The sequence below is a fragment of the Salminus brasiliensis genome, chromosome 18, assembly GCF_030463535.1.
Source record: "Salminus brasiliensis chromosome 18, fSalBra1.hap2, whole genome shotgun sequence".
NCBI classification, from domain to species: domain Eukaryota; kingdom Metazoa; phylum Chordata; class Actinopteri; order Characiformes; family Bryconidae; genus Salminus; species Salminus brasiliensis.
The window spans coordinates 19,121,193-19,148,918 of NC_132895.1; the positions used below are offsets into that span (position 1 = coordinate 19,121,193).

At 38.5% G+C, this 27,726-nt stretch overlaps 5 protein-coding genes across 5 annotated transcripts; all 5 read left to right on the forward strand.

Annotated features, from left to right (window-relative positions):
* Positions 1-841: 841 nt before the first annotated feature.
* LOC140539112 (olfactory receptor 52N5-like) lies at positions 842-1,780 on the forward strand. The gene has a single exon (XM_072661735.1). The coding sequence runs from the start codon at positions 842-844 to the stop codon at positions 1,778-1,780; it is 939 nt and encodes a 312-aa protein (XP_072517836.1).
* A 2,841-nt stretch (positions 1,781-4,621) lies between these two features.
* Positions 4,622-5,560, forward strand: LOC140539783 (olfactory receptor 1L3-like). Its single transcript, XM_072662543.1, has 2 exons — positions 4,622-4,973; positions 5,103-5,560. The coding sequence occupies exons 1-2, from the start codon at positions 4,622-4,624 to the stop codon at positions 5,558-5,560; spliced, it is 810 nt and encodes a 269-aa protein (XP_072518644.1).
* A 1,586-nt stretch (positions 5,561-7,146) lies between these two features.
* On the forward strand, positions 7,147-8,085 carry LOC140539113 (olfactory receptor 52D1-like). Its single transcript, XM_072661736.1, has one exon. It carries the CDS (start codon positions 7,147-7,149, stop codon positions 8,083-8,085), a length of 939 nt encoding a protein of 312 aa, XP_072517837.1.
* An 8,083-nt stretch (positions 8,086-16,168) lies between these two features.
* LOC140539074 (olfactory receptor 8U9-like) lies at positions 16,169-17,107 on the forward strand. Its single transcript, XM_072661685.1, has one exon. It carries the CDS (start codon positions 16,169-16,171, stop codon positions 17,105-17,107), a length of 939 nt encoding a protein of 312 aa, XP_072517786.1.
* Positions 17,108-20,087: 2,980 nt separating this feature from the next.
* LOC140539784 (olfactory receptor-like protein COR2) lies at positions 20,088-27,633 on the forward strand. Its single transcript, XM_072662544.1, has 5 exons — positions 20,088-20,455; positions 20,573-20,983; positions 23,654-23,670; positions 27,335-27,378; positions 27,577-27,633. The coding sequence occupies exons 1-5, from the start codon at positions 20,088-20,090 to the stop codon at positions 27,631-27,633; spliced, it is 897 nt and encodes a 298-aa protein (XP_072518645.1).
* Positions 27,634-27,726: the final 93 nt, after the last annotated feature.

Below are 27,726 nucleotides of genomic sequence, written 5' to 3' on the forward strand. Positions count from 1 at the left end.
TCCTTAAATAAGCTATTTAGAAAGATTACCAAATAGTGAAATTGTCCACAATAAAAGTTCTGGTAAAACTATTTTTTTAATTTACACTCTGGGACTAAATGGTGTATCCTCACATACAGTATAGGACACTTCTGATACTTCTTAAAACTCTAGGGGTCACTTGCTGTTACTATGAGACAGCCTTGACTTGAAAGCATCACAGAATCCCATGTCTTTCAGGGTGCAGGATAAAAGTGTTATGCAGATCTCTTCACAGCGAAGAAGGGACAAGACAATTATACTTTGTGCATTTACATTCGTCCTGTTCTGAAATATGATTAGCAACCAAGCAGCTTGAATTGTTCATCTTTGTGTATTGAGTGTGAGTCATTATTGAAACTATACTGTGTCTGTATCTCATATTTGCATCATATTTGTTTTGAGGAGAAAGGCAGTCATACTGAATTATAGACTTGGATGTAACTAATGAAGATTAAATGGGCACTACAATAATGACACATATTAGTTATGATAATTGAATTGTTTTTAGTAGCACTGGCTTTGCATGAAGCTCAGTTGGGTGAGCTGAATTGTATTAATATTGATCTCTTAAATATCATATATATATAATTAAATTTGACTTGGGATTGAATTATTCAAACAAAGCATTTAAAGAATCCAATTAAATAATATGCTACTCACATCTTTGATCTGTAACAGTGTTATTTACACTTATTTATACTGCATACAAATCATATATAATATATAATTCCTATATTTTTCTAAGACTGTTACTGTGGTACACCAATAACATCTAATGGAAATTATGTTTCCTCAGGTTTTTAGAATTTAAGGATCATCAATGGAGAATCTGACGTTTAGATACTCCACTCTATCTATAGAAGGACTGAAAGTGAGCCCTCAGTCATCCTATCCTGCTTTCATCCTGTTGCTCGTGATGTATGTCTTCATAATGGTCTCTAACCTGGGACTTCTCATCTTGATCTTTTTTGAAAAGAACTTACATGACCCCATGCACATCATTTTCTGTAGTCTGCCACTAAATGATGCAATAGGACCCACTGCAGTTGTGCCAACTGTACTGGGGTACATTTTCAAAGAATCCTCAGAGCGCTACATAGGTTATGTGGAGTGTATCATCCAAGCATATGTTACCCATTTTTTTTCTGCAACTTCCCACACTATACTAATGATTATGGCAGTTGACAGGTATGTGGCCATTTGCAATCCTTTGCGGTACACCACCATAATGACCAACAAAATGGTGGTTAAACTGACTGCATCAGCCTGGGGAGTGCCAGCAATTCTGGTGGGAATTCTGATAGGCCTCACTGCACGCTTGTCTCACTGTACTTCAACCATTTTTAATCCATTCTGTGACAATGCATCACTGTTTAAATTATCCTGTGAGGACATATCAATCAACAACATATATGGACTTACTTTCACTGTTGTACTGCTTGCCTCTTCTCTCGGAACTGTAGTAATTACATATCTCAGGATTGTCATTTTATGCTTGACAAACAAGAACAAACAACTGCAAAGCAAAGCCATGAAAACCTGTAGCACTCATTTGGCAGTGTATATAATCATGATGGTCTCTGGATTCACTATAGTCTTTCTCCATCGCTTCCCTCAGTTGTCAGAAAACAGGAAAGTGGCTAGCATCATGTTAAATGTGGTGCCTCCATTTTTGAACCCCATAATATATGGTGTACAAACTAAAGAAATAAGACAGAAGATAATTAAATTTTTTAAAAGAAATAAGGGAGGGTTGTAATTGTTTTTGATTATTTTCTAAAAGAAAACCTTGAAAAGAAATCACAAGCAAAACCTTGAATTGGAAGTTTGTAATGAAATTACCTTCACTTTCTATATTTCTATATTTGTTATTTCTTATGAACACAGCTGTTATCTATTGTAAAATAATTTAAACACATAATTGCATGCTACCATTCATATTTGATATTCATAACCATATGTCATCATCCAAGTCAGAACATGCTTTTAATTCATTTATTTAATTCATGTTGTATTTTTTCTCAAACCAATAAATACAAAACAGCCAAATAAAAATCAGTATTGTAGTAGCATATATTTACACTTAGTCTTGGTTCACTGAAAAACATGTAAGGAATTTAGCTGATTTAAAGGTGTCTAGCAATTGAACAATATTTATACATAATAGTTTATTAATGTGGAAATCATGTACACGTTTCAATCAAGTTCAGCGTGTTCTGTTTTTTACTCAACTCACCAAATCCTCTGTGCCAGTAGGATGAATTCTGGTCATGTGTTATGTGCAAAACACAGTTTATGCCACTCATACAAAAAAAACAAGAAATTTGTTTTATAATGTACATTGAAAGTTGGATCCCTTCCATCTTCCAAGTATTCCATCTCTTAAAACAGACAGACCTTAAACTCATGCTGAATCAATGTTTAACTATATTTAAAATCTCAATGTAAGATGGTCAAAAGAAGGAGACATTCAAAAGCTATATGTGCGGAAGCTATATGCGCTTAGAAACCATGTTGTTACAGTATTTCTGTTATTAGCACATTCAGTCAAATATGCAGTCTTATTAAACTGAAAGTTAATGTCAGATGCACATATGGCCTGCATCTGGGTGTTAGTAACAGTAAAAACAGAAAAGTGCCTGTAAATGACTTAAAGGCAGCATGTACATTCTGAAGATTATCACTGAGACTTCAGTCCTCTGTATTACCAAATCAGAACTAATAACTAATTTTAGAAACAAAAACTACCCTAACCCCAATGCATACACAACTTATATAAACTGGCAAATTTCCAGTCCTACCGTCCAATATAACTACAATATATCTCACAGTCCAACAAATTGCATTTCCCCTCTTTGACACAGCCCATGGCGCTCTACACCCAAGCTGTTAGATCTAGGCAACATGTTTTCAGCATTTAGCACAACGAGAAAGTTAAGAAAAATTCATATATAAATAAATGGATATATACTTGGCATAGAGTGATGACACAATGCTTTGAGTATTTGTCTTTCCCCAAACATAATTTATTTTATACATCCATTACAAAAAAACTGCTGACAATGGAATAAAACAACCACATGAACTTTACTGTTGCTCTTTTGTAAAAATGTAATAATAAACTCAATAAAAAATGTTTGAAAGCACTTGTTCACTATTTTATTTGTCCAAAATAGGTATAGGACATGATACAGTCATTAGACAAAACACTAGACAGGGTGCACAGACAATAAGTACAAAAACAATAAATACTACAAATACAAATATGTGAATGTGCAAATGAGTGCATGAAGGCTAGGTGATTAAGGTCCTAAGTCACTATACTAACAGTAAAACAGAATAAATATGAAGAGAAGGAATGTGTTGTGTGTGTAAATGAAGAGTAAAACAGGGAGTTCAGGTGTGTATGCTGAGGTAGACCAGGTGTTGTAAACAGCAGTTGCTGGGCTGAGCGGGGTCAGAGGAGATGCTGATGGCTTCTCTCGATGTGGAGGTCCTGTATGGATAGGAGGACATCTGCAATGAAATCCTATATAAAAATAAGTTAAGCCTATTTGTTGTTCTCTACCCAGAAAGAAATTGGTGCTTATGCAGTGAAAATACCCATATTCATATCTATATTTTTATCTGTTTAGATTTGATTCAAATATATTCATATTTAATCACATCCCTACTCAGAATGCCTCATAGAACATTTCTATGGAACATAAAATGAGAACTACAAAAGCAATCCTTGGCTAGAACCAGTTATTGGCACTTCTATCCCCAAACCCAATATTTCAGTCACAATCTCTACCTACAGTGATCACAAGAAAATAGGATGGATTGGGAGCTTCTCAATGATAAATCATTGATCATTGAATATCATTGATGACCTTGCTAAATTACTAACTTTATTGTTTTTTCAACAGTAAATTGGAAAAAAAAAAGACTAATAAAAGTACTACTGGATTAACATGGTTATCAGCAGGTAATCGTAAATGTTATTAGCTAGTGATTTTGAGACATGGACATGTAGTGAAGTCAAGTTTTCCCAACAGCCCGAAGAACGATAGGAATGACGATTCCTCAACAAGCAACAAAAAGCACACATAGTACCAGAGGAAATCAACAGCCAAATGCAACCCACAATCACACCTTGGTTTGGCCACATATATCTGGATAGCTGCCAATTTTCACAACAGATTGTTCTCATGACAATCCTTCAGTTGTCCCAAATGGCCGTCAGAGGCAGAACAAGTCAATAAAAGGGAGGTTGGCCAGACATCTAATACATTGGTTGTCAAGCTTGTTTTTCATTGTAATACAGTGTTTTACCTTGTACAATACATAGTTTTGTTTATAATATTGAGATGTACTGAAATGAGCAATGCCTTTTTTCCTACAGTTTTCTACTCAGTTTCTACTATAGATTATCTTTTAAACTACTGAGATAAATCTGTATTTGTCTCTGTAGTTGCATGTAAATTAGATTATTACAACAAATGAGTGTTGAAATGTTGAAATCTTATATGTAGGAGAAATTACGATCACTGATTTATGTTTGTGCTGACAACCCAACCTTCATCTGCTTTCTTTTTATTAGAAACAGCATTTTTCAATGGAAAATCTGACATTCAACAGCCCTGTTTTGCAATTGGAGGGTCTGTTTGTCTCTGAGCAAAACCTGTACCCTACATTTCTGTTCTTTCTGTTGGTCTATGTGCTCATTATGATCTCTAACATCGGAATCATCCTGCTCATTTCAGTGGAAAGAAATCTACATGAACCTATGTACATTCTCTTCTGCAACCTGCCTTTTAATGATGTGTTTGGAAACTCCATCATAATTCCTCGGTTAATGATAGACATTTTAAGGCCAGCATCTGAACGCTACATCAGTTATACTGATTGTGTTGCTCAGGCTTTCTGTTACCACATGTATGCTGCTGCCTCTCACACTATACTCATGGTTATGGCCTTTGACAGATATGTTGCCATATGCAATCCACTGCGTTACACAACTATTATGACTCCCAGAATGGTGGCGAAACTGACAGCAGCAGCCTGGGGTGTAGCAATGTTTTTTGTGAGTATATTGTTGAGCCTCACAATAAGACTGAATCACTGTGGTACATTGGTCGTGAATCCCTTCTGTGATAATGCGTCACTGTTCAAACTTTCATGTGAGAATTCATACATTAATAATGTGTTTGGCTTGACTTACACAGCGGCTTTACTTGGATCTTCAATGTTATGCGTTGTGATTACTTATGCCAAAATAACAGCAGTCTGCCTTACTACAAAAAACAAAACTCTGAACAGCAAGGCTTTGAAAACCTGCAGCACACACCTGACTGTGTATTTGATTATGTGGGTCTCTGGATTTATTATGATCATACTGCATCGTTTCCCTGCTTATTCAGACTACAGGAAAGGGGCTGCCCTGCTTTTCCACATTGTCCCAGGTATTTTGAACCCTGTCATATATGCATTGCAATCTAGTGAGATAAGACATGTGATGATAAAGATTCTACATTCAAAGAAGGTGATGCAGTGACAAGAACCTTCATGCACACCTAATAAAGGTCACACTTAAAGTGTTACATAACATTATCATAATAAGGAAGTAATTTCAACTTTAAAACTGTGACATTTGACTGTTCTTTTCTTGCATATCATTGCAGCCATGCAAAAACCTTGAATGTCCATTTTTGCTTTTTGACATAACTTGAATCTGGCAGCTGTTGTCTTTAGATTGTGTCAAGACTTGGGATACAATCCTCTCACAGTGACGTTCATTGAAATATATATATAATGAAATTGGATTTGTACTTTCTCAATGTTTTCATATGGTAATACTTCCACTTATACTGTAAGATATTTATAACTTTAGAATGCTGTAGGCTTTCTGTGTCCTTTTTTATTGCAGGTTTAAAGTCCCATGCAGTACTGAAACACAATTAAAATATAACATGCATTATATAGTATCAGTTCAGTGCATTTTATGTTTGAAGCTTAAACTTTAGTTTTCTATGAGATGTTACCATATGCTGACTTATAATGAAAGGTCAGACCTCATGCTAGGTTTACCTATTACAAAGATTTAAATATGAATCTGAAAAAATGGTTTTCACTCACTCAAAATATTAGAAAACTCCACATGCTTACATTTGTAGATAGATGACAGGAATTGCTTTCTCCTGGCATGCCTTCCTAGAAACCTAAAAGCAGCATCTTTTCTTGCCTCTCTTACAATCTTCCTTATTTTGCATGTGGGAAAAAATGAACTTGGGTCATCATCCAGGTAACTTTGTAACACTTTCAGTTGACTTGAGCTATTTAATTATTACCCCAGCTATAGATATGAGCATTTTCATGTGAATAGCGTTTTTATAGCCAGTTCCTGGCACTTTTTATTGCAAACTATATATTGTCTTGTCTTTCCGTGGAATAAGAAACATAAAAAGTAAAAATGAGAAACATAAAAAGTAAAATAAAAATGAGAAAAGCTTCAGTTTCATTTCAGTTGTTTGGGATTTCTAGAGGTGGCAATAATTTTAATAATAATTTTAAAGTGGTTGTGTTAAAAAATAATTCTTTCTTTATGAGAAATTGTTTGTCTTAAAATGATTAATTGTTTGAAGTTGAAGTTGAAGCTTGAATTTTTCAATTTCAGTTTTCATTCTTAGCATAAGTAAATTCAAAATAAGGTAAAATATTTGGCAGCACATTTTTAGCAGCAAGTCCTTCTAGATGGATTACATATTGTTGGTACATACTGTGAACAAGAAACTGTAGTAAGGACACTTTTTCAGAAGTCCCAGGAGGTCTTTAGAGTCAGAGAATGATGTCAATAAAAGGATGGTTGGCCAGGCGTAAAGTACAGTTGTTGTGTTGTGTTTACTACTATTTCAGGGACATTGTTCAAAAACCTATTTATACATGTATATGTATTTATATTAATACAGAAAATGAGACCATTGTTTGGAATTTAAATTAAGTACATGCACTAGATATTTACTTAATATACTAATATTTTTAATATAGATTTTAAAAATACATATTTAAAAAAACATCAAAGACAACAGACATTTTTAATCTCCATCTGCTTTCTTATTTCAAACATCGTCAAATTATTTCTCAATGGAAAATCTGACATTCAACAGCCCTGTTTTGCAGTTGGAGGGACTGTTTATCTCTGAGCAAAACTTGTATCCTACATTTCTATTCTTCCTGATTGTCTATGTGCTCATTATGGTTTCTAATGTCGGAATCATGCTGCTCATAGCGAATGAAAGAAATCTACATGAACCTATGTACATTCTCTTTTGCAACCTTCCCTTTAATGATGTGCTTGGAAACTCTGCTGTTGTCCCTCGGTTAATGGTAGACATTTTAAGGCCAGCATCTGAACGCTACATCAGTTATACTGATTGTGTTGCTCAGGCTTTCTGTTACCACATGTATACTACAGCCTCTCACACCATACTCATGGCTATGGCTTTTGACAGATATGTTGCCATATGTAATCCACTGCATTACACAACTATTATGACAAACAAAATGTTGGCTAAACTGACTGCAGCAGCCTGGGGTGTAGCATTACTACTTGTAGGTATACTGTTGGGTCTAACAGTTAGGCTGAATCACTGTGGAATATTCATTGCAAATCCCTTCTGTGATAATGCATCACTGTTTAAACTGTCATGTGAAAGTACATACATTAATAATGTGTATGGCTTGACATATACAGTGGCAGTACTTGGGTCTTCCATGGGATGTATTGCACTTACGTATTCCAGAATAACAGCAGTCTGTCTTACTAGTAAGAGCAAAACTCTGAATAGCAAAGCTTTGAAAACTTGCAGCACACACTTGACTGTCTATTTGATCATGTGGTTATCTGGGTTTATTATGGTCCTACTTCATCGATTCAGTGGTTATGCAGAGTACAGGAAAGCTGCTGCGCTGCTCTGCCACATCGGCCCTGGAATTCTGAACCCTGTCATTTATGCACTTCAATCTAGTGAGATGAGACATTTTATGCTGAGGATTCTATGCTCGAAGAAGGTGATGCCATGATGAAAAGCTTCACATACTATTAAGATTTCCCTCTGCTGTTTTACCTGATGAATGTAAAAACAAAAAACAAACAAATAGTTCTAGACTGGACTATATATGAAATATCTTTTCTGCATATGCTGTCAATGTAAAGTCTTTAACAAAAGTACCTCTGAAATATTTAATTTAATACACAGTAGGATTATTTAACCATTGCCATGGAATGGCCATTTTTGGTTCTATAAATAACCACTTTTGTAAAAGATATGAGTGTGAAGAACCTTTGAGTTTGTAAAGAACTTCTTCATTGACTGCTTCAATATTTAAAAGGATCTTTTTTTAAAAATGGTTCTTCTATGTTGTTATTGTTAATTGTTAGTCATGCAAAGAACCCTTAGTATCACCTACATTTAAAAAAGTATAATGTACTTTAACACATTGATGGATCTGTATATTGAAATAACTATTTTTGTGAAGATTTTTACTTTATTCTGTCCTGTTGGTGACAGCAGCTAAACTGATAAGCACTGAAGAAAGCTGAGGGTTTATAGGTAGCTCAGTGTTAATGGTAGTGCTAGAACATTTGTGAACTATTGAGAAGGGTGCACGGGGACCTCTCTGTAAATGTGATCATATCCATATTAAAATGCATTAAAAATGCCAGGTACAGGGTTCCTTTTTTTTTTTTATAAGACAGCAGCAATATTAAATAAAATAGGTTTTTATTCTATATTTAATAAGCTGTAGAGCTAAACATTGCTTAGACTTTGGAAAGCTCAGCTAAGGTTAGGCCCAGCTAAAATTAGAGGTACACACTGCTGACATCACATAGCAGTGATTGGTTAGAGGAAACGTTGCTCCAGGAACATAAGGATAGATCCACAAACATGTTCTACATTCTAAAATCATATTTATCCTTATCTGTTAAAAGTAGTTAGCCTGAATGGTGAATGATGATAGATTCAATGTGTTTGGTGGTTTAAGAGCTGATTGCCCCACACAGTAGTATGTTTTATTTTTATTTTTTAAAATGTTTTATTTGAGAAGGAAAAGACAAACATTTTAGACTATTTCAGCAATAAAATACTACGCTGGTAATATTAACAGTAATATACTTATACTAGTAAAATTGCATACTTTCTACCAAGCCATTACAATCTCTAAAAATAAATAAAAGCTATAAACCATTCATAAAATGTATGACAAAAAAGCAGATGTATCCCGGTTTTAGTTTGTTCTTTGATGGAGTGCCTAGGAATGACCACAAGGGCCACCCTTTCTATGAGGCAGGAAAAGAAAACAGGGTGATGTTTCACTAACCACACTGCACACTGACCAAACAAATAATGTGTTAATGAGGCATGATTAGCTCCTAATGAGCCCTTGTTTCCACAAAGGGAGAGCAACTGTAACATTGCCATTAATTAGCTCTAAAATAGGTGTTCATAACATGTCAGATAATAACAATTAATCCCCCTGGCTCTAATTTACAAAATGAGAGAAGCTTAGAATAAAGTCTCAAGAGGTCCCAGGCCCTTTAAACTCTTTTTCATACTGGTTGTGAGAAGAGTAAACTTTATTGCTCTGTATCGTTGTTACAAGCATGGACAATATCAAACATTCTGGATAATATTTCAGTATATAAAATGCGTATGTTTGGTTTTTCAACATTTTCTTTCATGATTTGTTCATTTTCTCATAAGACCTCCTAAGGCACTTGACCCAGACAGAGTTCACACAGTCCCATAGCAGTTGTAATTGAAAAGTCCTGGTCAATTGCATGCACAAGTCACAGAGGTCATTAGAAAGCTGACTATTCATTTCACTGCAGCACCACAACATTATTTTCATCTACACTTCCTGTAGATCAGGCCTGTGATCCTGAATAGGCCTGTACATATCACATTGCTGTCTACTATTAACTAATATTAAAGAACAGGCATTTTGCTTATGACATTATTCTAACCTCTGAAAGACTATAAGCACTGATATTTGCTGCCACTTTCATTTGCTGTGAACTGACTGTCCCCTTTTATTAGATCAGAAAAAACATTTATCAATTAGTCTACTTAACTGCCTTACATTTCAAGACTTGCATTTAAACTAACTAGTAATAATTATATTTGCACACATATGTACAAAGTAAATACTCTGTACAAAAATAGTTCTAAAAAATATACAGTGACTTTGATTAAGACTCTTAATCAAGAGGTCTCGGGGCGTGGCTCACAGGCGATCATAAACTCCCCCTTCATGGTTATGTTATGTTCGGGACTTTTTTGTTGACACAGACTCTTGTTTTGATATAGACCGTCACCATCTTGTGTTTTTGTGATTTGTGTCTCATGCCCGTTTCCTCGTTTGGTTAATGTGTTACACCTGTGGGCTGATGTATTTAAGTAGGGCTAGTGTCAGCTGCCGGTTGCCGAGGATTGCACTTAGTGCAGCTATAGCACTCATGGTACTCAGCGACTCTGTTGTACACGTATTCTGGCGATCCAGAGCTTTGCGAGGGGTTCTTGTTTCAGTGCTCGGTTTATTTATGTAGTCATGGAACCAGCACTGACCAGGTGAAGGTCGCCTTTCTTGTATCCCGTCTCACTGGAGAAGCTCTGGATTGGGCCAATGCCATGTGGGAGGAGCTTAGCGTGGAGCCCTTCTCGGAGTACCTGAAGCACTTCAAGGCGGTGTTTCAGTGTCCTCGAGGGGGGCTCACGCCGGGTGACCTGTGACCTGTACTGTGGCTGGAGCAGGGCAGCAGGTCGGTAGCCCACTATGCGCTGGAGTCCCGCTTCTTGGCTGCGCATAGTGGGTGAAGTCACGCCGTGCTTGCTGCCCAGTTCTGCAACAGGCTTGCCCCCCTTTTGCAGCAGGAGTTGGCGTGCCGAAGTGAGTCGCTTGAGCTGGATGAGCTCATAACGCTCGCCATCAGGCTCGACCAGCTCCCAGGTCACCCTACCCCCACTGAGTCACAGCCCAAGTTACAGAGAGCTGGGGGTTTAGCTGGCGGACCTAGAAGGCAGACCAGTCCGGTTACTCAGCGTCAGGGTGGTTTTATGGGTCCAGAGTCATGGACGAAGTCGTCTGCGGTACCTGTCAGTGAGCCCATGAAGGTGGGTGTGTGCCACCTCAAGCCGACCTCTGCTCCCGAGGTTCATGGCCCTAGGTCTACGCCTAGGGTCTCTGCTACAGTGGCTGTGTCCAGCTCCTCGGCTACAGTCAAGGTCTCAGAGGCGCCCCCGTCCGCCTCTCAAGTTGGCCCCTGCAATGAAGATGGCGCTCTTCGCGTCAGCCCCTTCGACGGCTACGCCGCCCTCCACGTCGGCCCCTTCGAAGACCGCATTCTCCATGTTGGTTCCTGCATCGGCATCCTCCGCATTGGCTCCGGTGTCTGCTGAGATGCCCTCTGCGGCAGTGCACGCTACCACGACGCCCACCGCATCGGTCATGGAGTCTGCGGCCCCTAGGCTTGCGCCTGCCTGGGGCACTGATCATCTGGCCTAAGACGTCTAGACCCCACACAAGTTACATGTTAGTGGTCTTTGTTTGATTTCTGAATTCTCACGGTCAGGTTCATGTTTTCACCCTAGTCTTGTTTCATGGTTCATGGATCTTGGATCATTGGTTCTCCGCAGCCGTCCAGGGGGCCAGTGGAGGCTAGTAGCCTAGAAAACAATGGTTAGGCCAGTGGTGGCACACCTTAGTGAGTTCTGGGCCATCTCTGCCCAGACCAGATACTGGGACCAGTCGCTGGGGTTGTTGTGACAATACAGTTGTAGGAACTTCCCCAGCTCCTGGTTAGTGCGCTCGCACTGGTCGTTAGTTTGTGGGTGATACCCGGCGGAGAGACTGACACTCACCCCCAGGTGCTCACAGAAGGCCCCCCATACCCTTGAACTGAGCCCCCCGATCTGATACTATGTCCTCCAGAATCCTGAAATTCTGGAGGACGTGGTCTACCAAGGCCTGAGCCGTCTGCATTGCGGAGGGCAATGCAGCGAACGGGACAAACCTAACCCCCCTGGAAAACCGATCCACCACAGTCATCACCATCGTATACCCTTTGGACTCCGGCAGGTCCGTGACAAAATCAATGGCCAGGTGAGACCACGGACGTTCAGGGACAGGCAGTGGCATGAGCTTCCCCGAGGGAAGCATCTTGGGGGTCTTACTATGTGCACGGATGCACATAGTTTTTAAAACGCCGGATATCTGCCCTCATCCCTTCCCACCAGTACTTGGATGAGAGCAGATAATATGTCCGGGACTCACCTGGATGACCTGCCGCTGGGGAAGCGTGGCCCAAACTATGAGCCTCTCCCGGAACTGCCCCGGGACATAGACCCTATCCTCAGGGCATGAAGGGGGTACGGTGGTTCGTCTGAGTGTCTCGGCTATCTCAGTGTCCAGGTCCCACTGTATTGCCGTGGCGGTTACGCTCGATGGCAGGATCGGTGTAGGGACGGTGTCTCCCTCGTCCACTGACTGGTGAACGCGGGTGAGAGCATCCGCTTTGGTGTCTAGGTTCTCATGGTCGGAGATTACCATAAAAGGATGGGCAGCACCCTCTAACCAGTGGCTCCACTCTCCTAACGCCATCTTCACTGCGAGGAACTCCCGATCCCCTACCCCGTAGTTCCGTTCGGCCCGCGTGATTTTTTTTTTATAGAACGCCACCGGGTGGAGCCTGTCCCCCTCCCCGTGATGCTGGAAGAGCACAGCCCCCACCCCATATGGCATAACTTGGTACTGGAAATGCCCCCTGGTGGTCATAAATGCCGTCTTCCACTCGTCCCCCTTCCTGATGCGTACCAAATTGTACACGCTGCGTACACGTCTTGCATGTCGGCGTACTCAGAAGGCAAGACTACTATATTCTCCGGCTTGGGGCTCTCGTGGACATGACTCGAAGGGGGGCTAGGTTGAGGCAGTGATCGTGGCAATAAGGGGACCAAGACACTGGCCAGGAGATGTGGGGGTTATGCTGGCTCAGCCAGGGCAGACCTAGTATCATGGCATGCTCTGAGACCGGCAGAACCAGTAGCGAGACTACTTCCTGGTGGAGGAAGCTAACTGTGACCTCTACCCCATCCATCACATGGGTGATGGACCGGGGACCCATGGGCTTTCCGTCGGCGGTGATGTGGAGGGGCCTTGGCAGCGGCTTGGTCCGGATGCCGAGTCGCTCCACCACGTGCACCCTCAGAAAGCTGCCCTCTGATCCACAGTCGATCAGCGCTGTAACAACAAAAGAACCTTGAGTCATCAATGACAGTCCTTGTGGCGGTGCCCCTCTGCTCCACAGTAGTAGCAGAGCCCCTCACGGCTCTGTCTGCAGCGTTCCTCGGGTGTGAGGCCACCGATGTCCACTTCCATGGGCTCACTGATGGGAACTGTCGACGACGTCGGGGCCTGTGGCCCTTCTGAACTGACATATCTTTCTAAAAACTGCGCAGCCGGACCGGTCTGTCGTTTGGGTCTGGCTGCCACACCCCCAGCTCTGGGGGATCTAGGAGTATGACCAAGGAATGGGCGTGAAGTCGTGGCAGGGCTGGGAAGACTAGCAGGCTCCAACAAAGTCTGTACCAGATTCGTGAGCCCCTGAATGCCACCCACTGGTTGGGTGACTTGTTGCTGCTGATCAGCCTGTTGCTGCACCAGGTGACCAACAGTCTCTGACACTATGTAAGGTGTGTTGCTGTTTCCCCAGGAATTGACCCTGGGCGCGAACAGCCTGACCCAAGGCCTCCATCCCTGCTGTTCGGAGGCGGTCGGCCGAGGATTCTGTCATGATCCGTTAGGTCTGACACAAGAGGGTGAACACTTGCAGGGGATGGACCAAAGCGAGAGAGTTTATTGGTAAATAAACAGGGCAGAACAGAAAACAAAAGCAGCAAGATATTAACAGGGATAACGTGAAACGAAACGATAACAGTGACAACTTAACTGGGCAAAACAAAGGAGCACACCTGAGGCTGACGTGAGACAAGGGCTAGGCTAGCGAGCCAGCGAGAGGTCTGAGCCAGGGATATCGCTAACCAAAACCTACAGGCAGTGCCTGAGCGAAAACCGTGAAAACACAAAACCAGCGCTAGTCAGGCGCTTCTAAACTTATGTGACTCCAGAGCTGAGGGAACTGCTACCGAACCTGAACAACAGAACCGAACCTGAGAGAGGGCTAACTCCCCTGAGTACCGGGAATCCTTAGAGCCTGTCTTTAAACCAAAGACCATGACGTAGCTTCGTACCAGAGGCTACGGAAGCTAGGCTAAGTCCCCTGAACGAGCCTATCCTGAACCTGCCGATGAGTAGACTGCAAAGAGCTGAAAGGTCTGAGCTGGGCGGTAGCTAACCCGGTTCCCCAAAGCTAAGGAGGGTAGCCTCTAAGCTATTAGGCTATCAGCATACCCAACGGATCCACGCTGAACCACGGTGCATCAGATACTACACTGGACACCGTCTAAGTTACACTGAGGTCTACAGAACCTTAGGACGTTACAGCATAATGGTGTGACAACTTAACTGGGCAACTTAACTAGGCGTTAATGCATTAATCCTCGGCACTGGCTGCTTGCACTAGCCCTACTTAAATATGTCAGCCCACAGGTGAAACACATTAACAGAATGTGAACAAAACACAAGACAGAACAAAACCGTGAATACAGAAACCAACCAGAATGTCAACATAAGAGTCCCTTCACAAAAACAAAGTCAGTTAAACCAAAAAGTCAGTAAAACACTGAGGGGAAAGTAAAATAACCGGTCAGAACCCAATCTTTACATTCAGTCATTTGGTATGCTTCAGCTTGACCCGCCATCTTTCGAGACAAACAGAAGACAAGCATTTATACCTGTCTTGGAAACGAGACATTTAACGAGAAATTAACTGCTCCTTAACAGCTTAGCAACCTTAACACCTGTGTCCAAACAGCTAACACTGACTAAAGACCCATGTCTTTAAAGAGAGGTTTAGAATAATGTATGTCCATGTACTTCCATGTATTTAAATGATTACACAAAATATTTTATTATTTAATGAATTTTGTTTATTTATTTTTCTTAAAAAAGAATACATAACTCCCCAAACTTATATTCACATCACTACCCAGATAATAATCGTAGCATATATTCTTGTGAAGAAATTTCACTGACCTGATTTGCAGGTCAAAAGTCCAACAAAATGTCAACAGCAGAACTTTTGCTTTAAATTTTATTTGGAATAAATAAGTACTTCTTGTTTCCAAAGTACAAAGTGTACTAACTCAACCACTGAAACCGATATGAGAAATTGGACTATGATACATGACACCATGTCAATAATTGCTTAATCAATGTCCAGTAAACCACATAAAACATAATTAGACAATTTATGTGAAAGTTTTATAAATCAATTTCAAGAGTCAAGAAAGTCAGAACCCAAAATCTCAGTATTGGGATACAGGGTAGTGTGTTAAGATGTGTTTTCACATACATACATACATAAGTGGTTAAATCTTCTGCTATGACTAAACAATATTTTACAGTGTACAAATGTTTTACAGTGCATAAGGGAACTGTAATACAAGACTGTTTGTTACCTAGATAGATTAAAACCTGCTTTGAACAACAATCCGCTGTTGCAACACTCTTTCAGATTTCCCATGAGTTCTTTTTGAGCTGAACAGGATGTCAATAAAAGGATTGGCTGGTCTGGAATCTAAAATAACTGCTCTGTTGTTTCATACTGCTCTTAAAGTTCTGTTTACCAGGAAAGGACAATGAATATACCAACACTTAGGTTTGTTCATATTATTGTGATACTGAAACACCACTGAGCCAAGATTTTTAAAACCTCCTTGTCCTACCATGTAAATACTTAAACATTCTGGAAGATGTTAAAAAGAAGTTATCTCTTTGTTTCATTTTAGTCAGTTTGCTGAGCAAAAAAATATTTTTTGCATATTGTGAATGAAGAATGGGGATTAGATTTTTAGTGAAGACAAAACAAGTAGACATACATACCATGCCAAACAATTAAATATCTACAGCCAGTCCTGATAAACCAATTGATCTTTCTAACCTCCATCAGCTGCCTTCTTATTTTCAACACCTGGATTTTTTTACAATGGAAAACCTGACATTCAATAGCCCTGTTTTGCATTTAGAGGGAGTAATCGTCTCAGAACAAACGCTGTATCCTACATTTCTGTTCTTTCTAATTGTTTATGTGTTCATTATGGTCTCCAACATTGGAATCATGCTGATTATAACAATGGAAAGAAGTCTACATGAACCTATGTACATTCTCTTCTGCAACCTTCCCTTCAATGATGCGTTTGGAAACTCTGTCATTATGCCTCGAATGCTGGGGGACCTTTTCAAACCAACATCTGAACGCTACATCAGTTATACTGATTGTGTTGCTCAAGCTTTCTGCTTCCACATGTATGTTGCAGCCTCTCACACTGTGCTCATGGTTATGGCCTTTGACAGATATGTTGCCATATGTAATCCATTGCACTACACAACTATTATGACTCCCAGAATGGTGGCTAAACTAAGTGCAGCAGCATGGGGAGTGGCATTTGTCTGTGTCAGCATATTGTTAAGTCTCACAATTAGGCTGAATCACTGTGGAACCTCAATAGTAAATCCATTCTGTGATAATGCATCATTGTTTAAACTGGCATGTGAAAGTACACACATTAATAATGTGTATGGCCTGGTGTACACAGCGGCTTTACTAGGATCTTCTTTGGTATACATTATAATTACTTATGCCAAAATAACAGCAGTCTGCCTTACTAAAAAAAACAAAACTTTGAACAGCAAGGCTTTGAAAACTTGCAGCACACATCTGACTGTGTATTTGATTATGTGGTTATCTGGGTTCATCATGATTATACTTCATCGTTTCTCTGGATTTGCAGAGTACAGAAAAGGAGCAGCTGTGCTCTTTCACATAGGCCCAGGCTTTCTGAACCCTATCATATATGCACTGCAATGTAGTGAAATCAGACATGTGATGTTAAGGATTATACGCTCAAAAAGAGTGATGCAATAACTAGAATCTTCACTTGATTTCCCTCCAGGGTCAATATATGTACATGCTGCCCATATTACATAAGTACATTATTATTTTCATAGGCTAGTCTCTTATTGAGTGTATTTAAATTAAAATAATTTCACATCAGTAATATATCTGTAAGGAAATTATTTACCCACATTGTTTCATATTCTAGTATCAGAAAAGGTTTTTCAAGCTGGTTTGGATGCTACTTTTAGTCATTATTTAAGCAAACATTTCATTTGTTTACAGCAGTGGCTCAGTGGTTAGTGTGCTGGGTTATTGATCACAGGGTTGAGGGGTGAGTTTGATACCCGGGTTTACTAAGCTATTGGGCTCTTGAGCAAGGCCATTAGCCTCTTTGCTCCATAGACAGCCTGGCATGGCTTTCTGAGCTGAGATATGCAACGAGAAGACTGGACTGTAAAAGTTTGAATGACAATAAAGGCATTGATATATTGATATTATAAAAGTTGCAAGTTTGTTGTATTACTTCATTCTTGGAAGAACCTAGTGCAAAATTAAAATGTGATTCATATCATTTCTGCGTAAAATGCATTTTTTACTTTTTACTAAGCCTATATTGGAAAACATGTACTCATTAAGGTTATTCAGTGCAGTGTTATGCTAAGTTACTGACAACTGTTGTTTAACACATCTAATGCATATGAAAAGACAAGGTACCCTTTCAAACAATGCTTTTTAATAATGTTTATAATCAGCTTAATTCTGTACCTATTCAAATGTGACCTCTTTATTTTATTATTCATATTATTCACTACATGGGAAACTATGTGAACTGACTAACTTAGTCTAATGTATGTTGTAAGTGTGCAGAGTTATGACACAACTAAATTTTGGGAGAACATTTATATTAACCCCATATAGCCCCACTACTCATGTTCACAAACCTCCACCTCTCCACTCTCCACATCTCCTCTTTTTCTCCCATTATCCACCACCAACAATGGGGACCTGGCTTCATGCGCAGACTGCAGGAAAGCCAACCTGGAATTTAGGCCCAAAAAAATTACATCTGAGTCTGGCCTCCCGTTCCATCTCAGAGCATGGTCCACACTAGCAAAACAACATACGTTGTAAAATTGTGGCTGAACAGATTTATAAGAATATTGGGGCTGTCAAACGATTTTAAATTTTAATAGCAAGATTAATAGCATTAATCTCAGAATTTCAAATTTCTCACCGCTGTTATCATATTCCCTGCTCTATCTGTGTTTAGGGTGCTTACTTCACTTTCGATGTTCCACTGCTTTGCCACATCCATAAAATGTTCGGCACAGGTCACAGCATGATGCTTCTCTTCTGCTTTCTTGACCATTAAAGCATGTGAATGAAGTTGCCACTGTTCAGCTATATTATGATCTGGAACTATGAGATAGTTGTTGCTACCAAGTGGTGTCCAATCACCTGTAAGAGCAATAGTCTGAGCTAGTTTCACCCTCGCTGTTTCATAAATCATACATTTTCTTAAATCCTGTTGATGATAATTGATTCATGTGATATTTTAGCCTGGATGTGATATCTAAACTTAACCTGACAATAACTGCAAATACATTCTTTAAATCCCATCAATAATTTTCAATAGGATTTTATAGGATTCAAGTTAGATAACTGGCCACTTCAGCATCTTCCAGGACTTCTTCTGAACAAGCCTTAGTGAACATGGAGGTATGCTTGGGATCACTGTTCTGTTGAAATAATGTCCAATCTTCACCTTCCTCACAGAAGGCATGACATTTTTTCCTAGGATTTCCTGATACCTAATAAAATCCATCTTGCCCTGAATATATTGCAGGTTTTCAGTACCAGAGGAAGCAAATCAGCCCCAGCGCATCACTAAACAACTGTCATGTAGGCAGGGTGTTCTTTTTAGCATATGCTTCATTCTTAAGGAGGTTGAATAATTCTGAGACTGCAGTATTCATTAAAGTGTCATTATGGGTGGAATTTGGAGAAAGCACTTGTTCTATTAGTTGAGTTGAGGTATTTAATTATTCATGTTCAATTGATTTATTGCAAACAGCTCAATGTTTGTCCATTTTGCTATTAAGCCTCATTTGTAATGTGGTTAAATAATTTCAATTGCCACTGTATAAGTAGCATTAGAGGAAATGTTTCGTAAATCTTTACCTCTATGTATGTGTTGTAATTGGAGCTTCAATAGAAGAAAAGGACTGTTCAAGAAAAAGACTTCTTCAGTGGCAATGCAACAATACTTATGTCAAGTACTAAAAATACTACTCATATATGTGAGTACTTTATTACAATCACAGTTCAGCACTAGCAGATGAAGATTTGGCTTATATCTAAACAAACAACTAAACATGCATTATCCTTATGAATTACAGATGTAATAAATAATTTAAACAAATTAATTATATAAATAAATTATATAAATACATAGAAAATATAAATATACAGAAAAACACATCTATTGTTTTTAATCTGACCTGACTTAGTCTGCTCTACAGATCTTTTACTAATTTAAGAGCTGTTTATCAGCTCAGATGTGATGTTGTGAGCTATGTCATAGCAAGACTACCAAGGGACTTATTTATCCAATAACTGGCATTCTTATACCTAAGAGTATTGTCATGTCAGAAAGTCACATCACCAGGAAAGAGAAGCTGTAAAACCATATATCTGGCAGATCACTTTGGTGGTAGCAGCTATTCTCCACGCCTTGAGGAAAGCTATACTACACATTTAATAATTTAAGGTGTTAAAACAGTTAATCAGAAACAGCTGATTTTAAATCTTTTAAATGTTTAAATAACCATAATAGCAGGAGAACAGCATTTTTAATGTTTAGTTCAAATTTTAGTAACTTCATTGCTGAAATTGTTGAGATCTGTGTGTATGTATATATTTATTTTCTGTCCTCGTGTAATTGACTGTGTGGAATCTTAAGCCCAACTTTTCCTCCCTTCTTAATTTTTTTCTACAGATTCAAATGATGGAAAATGGAACATACAGATTCCACATTCTTAAGATTGAAGGCTTAAGGGTCACACAGCAATCTGCTTATCCAGTGTTTGTTCTTCTGTTTTTAGTGTATCTTTTTATTATGGTATCCAACCTTGGACTTATTGCCCTAATATCACTGGAGAAAACTCTTCATAAACCCATGTACCTTCTCTTCTGTAACCTCCCTCTGAATGATGTACTTGGTGCTTCTATTGTGATTCCTGGTTTACTCAAAGATATTTTCATAGATGAATCTGACAGGCATATCAGCTACGTTGCTTGTGTCATTCAAGCTTATGGAATTCATATGTTCAGTACAAGTGCGCACACTATATTGATGATCATGGCTTTTGACCGGTATGTGGCCATTTGCAACCCCTTAAGATACAATACAGTAATGACCAACAAAATGGTTGTCAAACTGTCTGCATTAGCATGGGTACTGGCCATCATACCTGTTGGGATTGTGTTGAGCCTCAGCATTAGGCTGTCACACTGTCATTCAACTATTTCAAATCCATTCTGTGACAATCCTTCCCTTTTCAAACTTTCATGTGAGAATCTGTTAGTTAATAATGTCTATGGCTTAATTTCCTCTGCTGTGCTTTGGGGGACATCAATAGCATGCATTGGTCTCACTTACCTCAGAATTGCCACAGTCTGTGTAAAAAGTAGAAACCGTATTCTACAGAGTAAAGCCATGAAAACGTGCAGTACACATCTGAGCCTATACCTTATTATCCTTGGATGTGGAGTAATTGCAATAATTCTGCATCGTTTCCCTGCTTTTGCAGAAATTGGAAAAGTGGCCAGTATCATGTTTTTAATTATTCCTACCAGTCTTAACCCACTCATATATGGATTTCACAGCAAAGAAATCCGGCAGTGGATCCCCTGGAAAAGGAAGACTATTCCTGAATCATGACTTTAGAATTAATTAGCAAATATATAATCATTGAACCAACATTTTTGGCATTTTGTACCTTTTGACATAATAAAAATCTGGCCATTGTTCTTTACTGTGTAAAAAATTGATTAATAGAAATGCTCCAAAATACCTTGGAATAAAATATTTTTACATTAATTTTGTAAGCCTTTGCAAGTTTTTTGCTATAGTTCTTGCTTTGATATACAATATGCAATATAATCACTGGCAGAAATTAGAAGAATATTAAAGAATAGTTCATAGATAGTTCATACATAGATGTAAATATGTCATACACTGATGTTTAGTAAGCCACACATCTCTTCTTTTCTGTGGAAAAACTTACAAATTACTTGTTACACCAACAAAACAATGTCACATTGCTTGGTGTATCATAACAGTTTAGGTGATTTTCAGGCCATAGCCAACACAATACCTAGATTTAAACAGCTTTAAGAGCTTGTAGGACTGAATTTGTTGTGGAGAAGAAAATTCTAGTCACTATGGAAGGTCTGTGGACAGCAATTCATTTATATCCTTTTCAGGAAATATTAAAATGTAAACAATGTCTTTTTACTGTCATTGTATTTAAATGTAATGTGAGAATAAAACAGTGTATCAAAATATATGTTAACAGTCAAGAATAACATGACCACAGAAAAAAAAGATTCCTTACATACTACTTATTGTCCCACTTTCTCAGTCTTAAAGCAGTTTCTTTCCAGATTAAGTAGGATGTAAGTGTTATGTAATATTTCGTTTAAATAAAATATTTACACATAAATTGTCTGATCATTTTTACATATCATGCTTTAAACATGCAATTTATAATGTGTAAATACAAACCTGAAAGAAACATTTTCCATTCTGTATGTATATTATATTGATATATTATTCATATATTATTTCTTTACTACTATGAAAAAATATATCAAATCTAAATATTATACTTTTATGTATTATGTATGCTAATAACCGTATCTTTTAATTTAAATGTATTAATATAATTTCATTTATTCAGTAACTATGGTGACAATTGTAGACAGTCCCAAGGCAAGGTCAACCAGTTTTTCAAGTTTTAGCACAACAAAGAGGAGTAGAGGTGAGAGGTGTCCAATTCCACTGTTGTTCTCTAACATATTCTACCCCTGCCATTAAATCAGAAATGTGAGAACAGTTGGGACTCTGTGTGTTTTGTGTTTAAAGTTTAAGTTTCTTGAGCTTTTTGCCTTTCCTTGTATAACTCCAATAAAGCCATGCTGATATTGCAGCCTTTCTCAACCACCAACACATCACACATGATCACTGCATTTGTAACAAGTGGAGTTAGCCCTACTGCCAGAATACCCTGACTATTATTATAGGTTTATGGGACAGAACCATTTGGCCCTTTTTTGTGATGGCATTAAAGCGGTCTTTTGATATATAATGATAATTGAATATGATGGTTTGGTAAACTACTTAAGCAATTATTATTTTTCTTAAATATTGGTAAACTTCTGTTGTATTGGTTCTTCTGTTTAAGGAATTCCCAAATAAATACAGATGCTAACATATATAGTTATGAGAAAAAATGTCTTTCTGTTTCTTTGTATGAAATATGGCAATGTTTATCATTAAAATTTATAAGTATATGTTCATGATCATTTTTTGTAGTATTTTTCTTTTGGTTCTTAGGGTCATTTTTCACAGACATCTGCATTAGTAAAAGTGGAAATACACTTTATAGCGATTGCACAGCAGTGCCATGGATTACAAGCTCAGTTAAGTTAGCTGTGAACACACTAGATTTTGGGCGGATCTTCCAGTCCCAATATTGCTCTTCTAACCTTTGGGCTCCAAAGTCAAAAATATGGACAAAATATGAGCACATAAATGAAAAAGGTTAGATAAATGAATTCTGATAAATAACGTTTAATGTTTTATAATTAGCGCACAACATTCAATTAATTCAACCATACAGATGGATTACTTATTGTCTCTATCTGTATTCCACCCCAATTCTGTTGCATGTCAAATAACATCTAACAATAGATTTTAACAGCGATAAAGACCTAAACATTTCAGTGCACTGATATTTAGAGAACCTTTTTTGGTAAAGAAGTAAATGTGTGAGTGTGATAAATCTCTACATAAAATAAATATTTTAGAAAGAACATTTAAATTGATATAGAACTTTTGTATTATTTGAAGATGGTACCAAAAGTGTTTCTTCAATGGTACTTAAACATGAGTGACAAGTGAGAATCACGCTTGGTACAGTTGAGCCATCCTGTTTATTGTTATGACCAATATTGAAAATGCTTGAAAGTGGGAAAATAATGCTGAAATTCTTAAATCCCTTTGTTGGAAGGCAAACTTTCATTACCATGTTGGTTTACTTCCTAATGCACTCAATATTTTATAGTGCATTTGCCAGGATGCAGTCAACTGTGTTGTTAGGAATAGAAATTGGCCATATTTATCACCATCAATAAAGGTTATTTAGTTCATAACTGTTTGATAAATGTGATTGTATTTAACAGTGGTAAAATACCACATTAGAACATTTCACACAACTGTACCTATTTCATGATGATATAGTGGGCACAGTTTTTCTGGCCATGTCTAAGACTGTCCTGCTTCTGCAGAAGGCTCTTTTCATTGCATCCTGCAGCTCTTTATTCCTCAAGCTGTAAATGAAAGGGTTCAGTAGGGGCGTCAGTACAGAGTAAAGCACAGCAATAACTAAGCGCGCATTTGGGTCAAACGTGGTCACTCTGTAGGAGATGTACACACAAGTGGCAGATACAAAAGAAATGGTTACCACTATCAGATGAGACACACAAGTAGCAGCAGCTTTCAATCTTTCAGCTGAACCCATTTTCCTGAGGGTTTTCCCAATTAAAATGTATGATGCCAAAATTAGCAGAAAAGTAGACAGAAGGGCAAATAAAGCAAAAAATAGTCCAACAATGCTATTTCTTGTAATGTCAGTGCATGCCAGGCGCACAAGTGAGGTATGATCACACAAGATATGCTTAACTATGTTTGGTCCACAGAAGGGTAGTGGCAAAGCTAAAAAAAAAGCTGGAAAAGTAATAAACAATCCAAAGACCCATGCTGAAAATATAAGCAAATGACGAACCTTCCTAGTCATGATGGATATGTAGCGTAAAGGGTTACAGATGGCTAAATAACGATCAAAAGCCATCACCGTTAGCAAAGCACGTCCGGTTACACCCATGGAGAGAAAAATATACATTTGTGCAAAGCAGCCTGCTTTGGAAATGGTCTTGACCTCCACTAGAAATCCTGAAAGCATGTTGGGGATTGTCGTTGATGTATAGATTATATCAGAGAAAGATAGATTGTGGAGGAAAAAGTACATGGGTGAATTCAGTTTGGGGTCTGTTCTGACCAGATATATAATCATACTGTTTCCAACCAGTATAAGAACATACATTGTCAAGAACACAGGAAACAGAATCACATGCTTGTCTTTGAATCCCTCTATGATAAAAAATGATACTTGCTCAGTTGTGTTCATTTTAGTTCATTTCTGAAGGCCTGAACCTGTGCAGAAAAAAGAAAAGCAAAAAACAGAGAAGAAAAAGAAACCACATTTTTAGAATTACACTGCACACATCAGCAAAATATGGTATTTAGTCGAGCCGTTCAATTTTGTACCAAATTTAAACCCACTGGAAAAAAGCTTCAGTGTGAATCTATGGAGGTGTCTCTAAAAAGTCTGACACAAAACATAGAGAGAAAAAACAGCAAGTCTGCTAGTTTCTGAAATGCATAGCCCTTTATGTAAGGTCTTAAATAGAAGTATAAATCATAACAAAAGTGTATCATTATCTTAATTGGTCATTAAGAGCAAGTGTTTGTTTCCATTCACATCAATTAAAAGCTATCCCTGGACCAATTAAAAAGTTTCCTTGTTATTATGGGTAATGGGTAACACAAACATAATCACCTCCTGAAATTTAATTAAAATCTTGGATCTTAATTGCTTTGTTACAATCTTTGTACAACCAGTCGCAGGGAGTTGACTGTTCAGCACCATTTCCCTGTAGGTTTAATGAATTCCATGTACTTTTTCAGAGGTATAACAATGTAGTTTCACATTCTACCCTTTGGAAATATTTCTATATTTTAAATCACAGGATATCATTTTTCATTTACATAAAATTGTACTTAATAGTTCATTTATAATGTTAGGTGCTCTGTGGGGAGGACATTGACAATTTCACTCACTGCATTACTGACAATGTCAACTTCTGTGTGTCTGTTCAGTGTTCAGTAACACTGACTGTTCAGTGTTTTTTTAAAGAAAAAATAAGCCATGGATTAATCCGGACATAAAGGCTTTTCTAAAAGAGAAAAAGAGGGCCTTCAGATCTGGTGATAAGGATGAGCTGAAAGCTGTGCAGAGGGAACTGAGAAGGAAGATCAGGGAGGGAAGAAGCTGGAAGAACAGTTACAGCAGAACAACGTCAGGGGAGTTTGGAAAGGCCTTAAAACCATATCTGAACACAAAGTCTAACTCCCAGGTGGTGGGGGACCAAAAGTGGGTAAATGAACTCAATCTATTTTTCTATTTTTAGTTTGATCAATCACCTAGCCCTCCCCCTACACAGATACCCCTGCTGTATCCCCACTCGGTAGCACTACCATCATGCTGTCCTCCCCCCCTTTCTCACAACTTTTAGCTCACAGCCACCCCCCACTGGCTCATCAGCTGACAGCTCCAACCTCCCATTCACACATTCCAGTACCCAGACCCCCTGTCCTTCACAAAAACCCAGGTGTCTGCAGAACCACCTTTAGATAAATGTGGGAAAGACCAAAGAACTGGTGGTGGATTTCCGCAGGTGCAGACACCCCCCTTCATCAGTGAACATCCAGGGTATGAACATCGAGAGTGTGGACTCTTATAAATACCTGGGTGTTCATCTAAACAACAACTGGTCAGTTAACACTGCTGCACTCTACAAGAAAGGCCAGAGCAGACTCTACCTACTGAGGAGACTGAGGTCCTTTGGAGTGCAGGGAGCACTCCTGAGGACTTTCTTCCGCAAAGGGGTGGCATCTGCTATCTTTTATGGAGTGGTCTGCTGGGGCAGTAGCATCTCGACAGCAGACAAGAAGAGACTGAATAAATTCATAAACAATTCATAAACCGGCTCTGTCCTGGGATGCTTCTTAGACCAAGTACAGGTGGTGGGAGACATTAGGATGACAGCCAAGCTGGCATTCATGCTGGAAAACAGCTCCCACCCCATGCATGAGACTCTGGCAGCACTGGGCAGCACCTTTAGTGACAGGCTGCTTCACCCCAAATGTGTGAAGGAGCGGTATCGCATGTCCTTCCTTCCTGCTGCCGTCAGACTCCACAACCAGCCCTGCTCCCAGCGGACCACAAACACACACACTTAAACTACACACACATGTTCAGGGAACAGAGGTTCTTCAATGTAAAAATACAATGTGCAATACCCCCCCCCCCACCCCCAACCCATTTGCAATTAAGAGTCAATTTTGTTATTGCTTTTTTTAACTTCTATTATTTATATTGTGTACATATTGGTCATTTATCTATGTTTTTGCATCTGAGTGTCTTGCTATCACTTTTCTGCTGTGACACTGAGAATTTCCCCACTGTGGGACTAATAAAGGATTATCTTATCTTATCTTATCTTATCTTATCTTACATCATGGCTGCCCTCAACATACAGCCTCTGAATCCAAATTCAAGAACATTGCATTTGTATTAATCGAATTAAAGTTATTTTTCAGTTGTATGTCATTAGTTATATAACCTCCATCTCCCCATATTCCTAAAATGAAGATCACATACAAAATAACATTAGCATCACTAAAAGCTGAAGTAAAAAATTACAGTGGCATCTGTCAAAGGGTGGGATAAGGACAGTGTATGGGTTTCAGGTGGGGCATGATACACGGGATTGATTTGCTTGGAGAGAGGATAAGAGACAGCTGGTAGGACACCACTCTGTAGAAAATATATTTAAAAAATAATGGTCAAATAACCGGCAGTGACTGCCAAACAAAAACCATAAAATTAAAGTCAAATACCCTAATTCAAATTCAGTGGAAAAACAATAAATTATAATTAAGTAGGCCAGTGCAACTGGACCAGTGTACTCCTGCAGTCTTTACCAACTCCCTGATGATCAGAGGTGGACATGGAGTACACAATCGTCATATACAAGTAGAAGTACAAGTAAATGTCAAAGAATAACTGTCAGAAGTCAAAGTATTATTTCAAATTATTCAATAAAAGTATACAATAATGTATATACAAAGTAAGAACAAAATGAATTACTTGCGGTATAATGAGCTTGACGTATGCTTATATGTATGCTATAAATTGTGCTTATATATTCCAAAGTATATGTTAGTACTAAAGTAGAGTAGATGGGCAATGTGATCTTTTAATTGTTATCATTGTGCTATAACTAAAAAATGGAAATGCAAATAACTTCATAATGTAAATAAAGTATATCTAAAAGTCATTTTATGCTCATATAAACTGATATTCCAGAAACTGAATCCAGAGCTCTGTGACAGACTAAAACAAAAAAGGTTTATTAAGAATTGAAGGGTCAGTGTACATTTAACATTATGCACTTAGGTCCAGAATTGTGCAAAGATGTGCAAAAATCATTACAATTTAAATAATAATGCAGTTAAT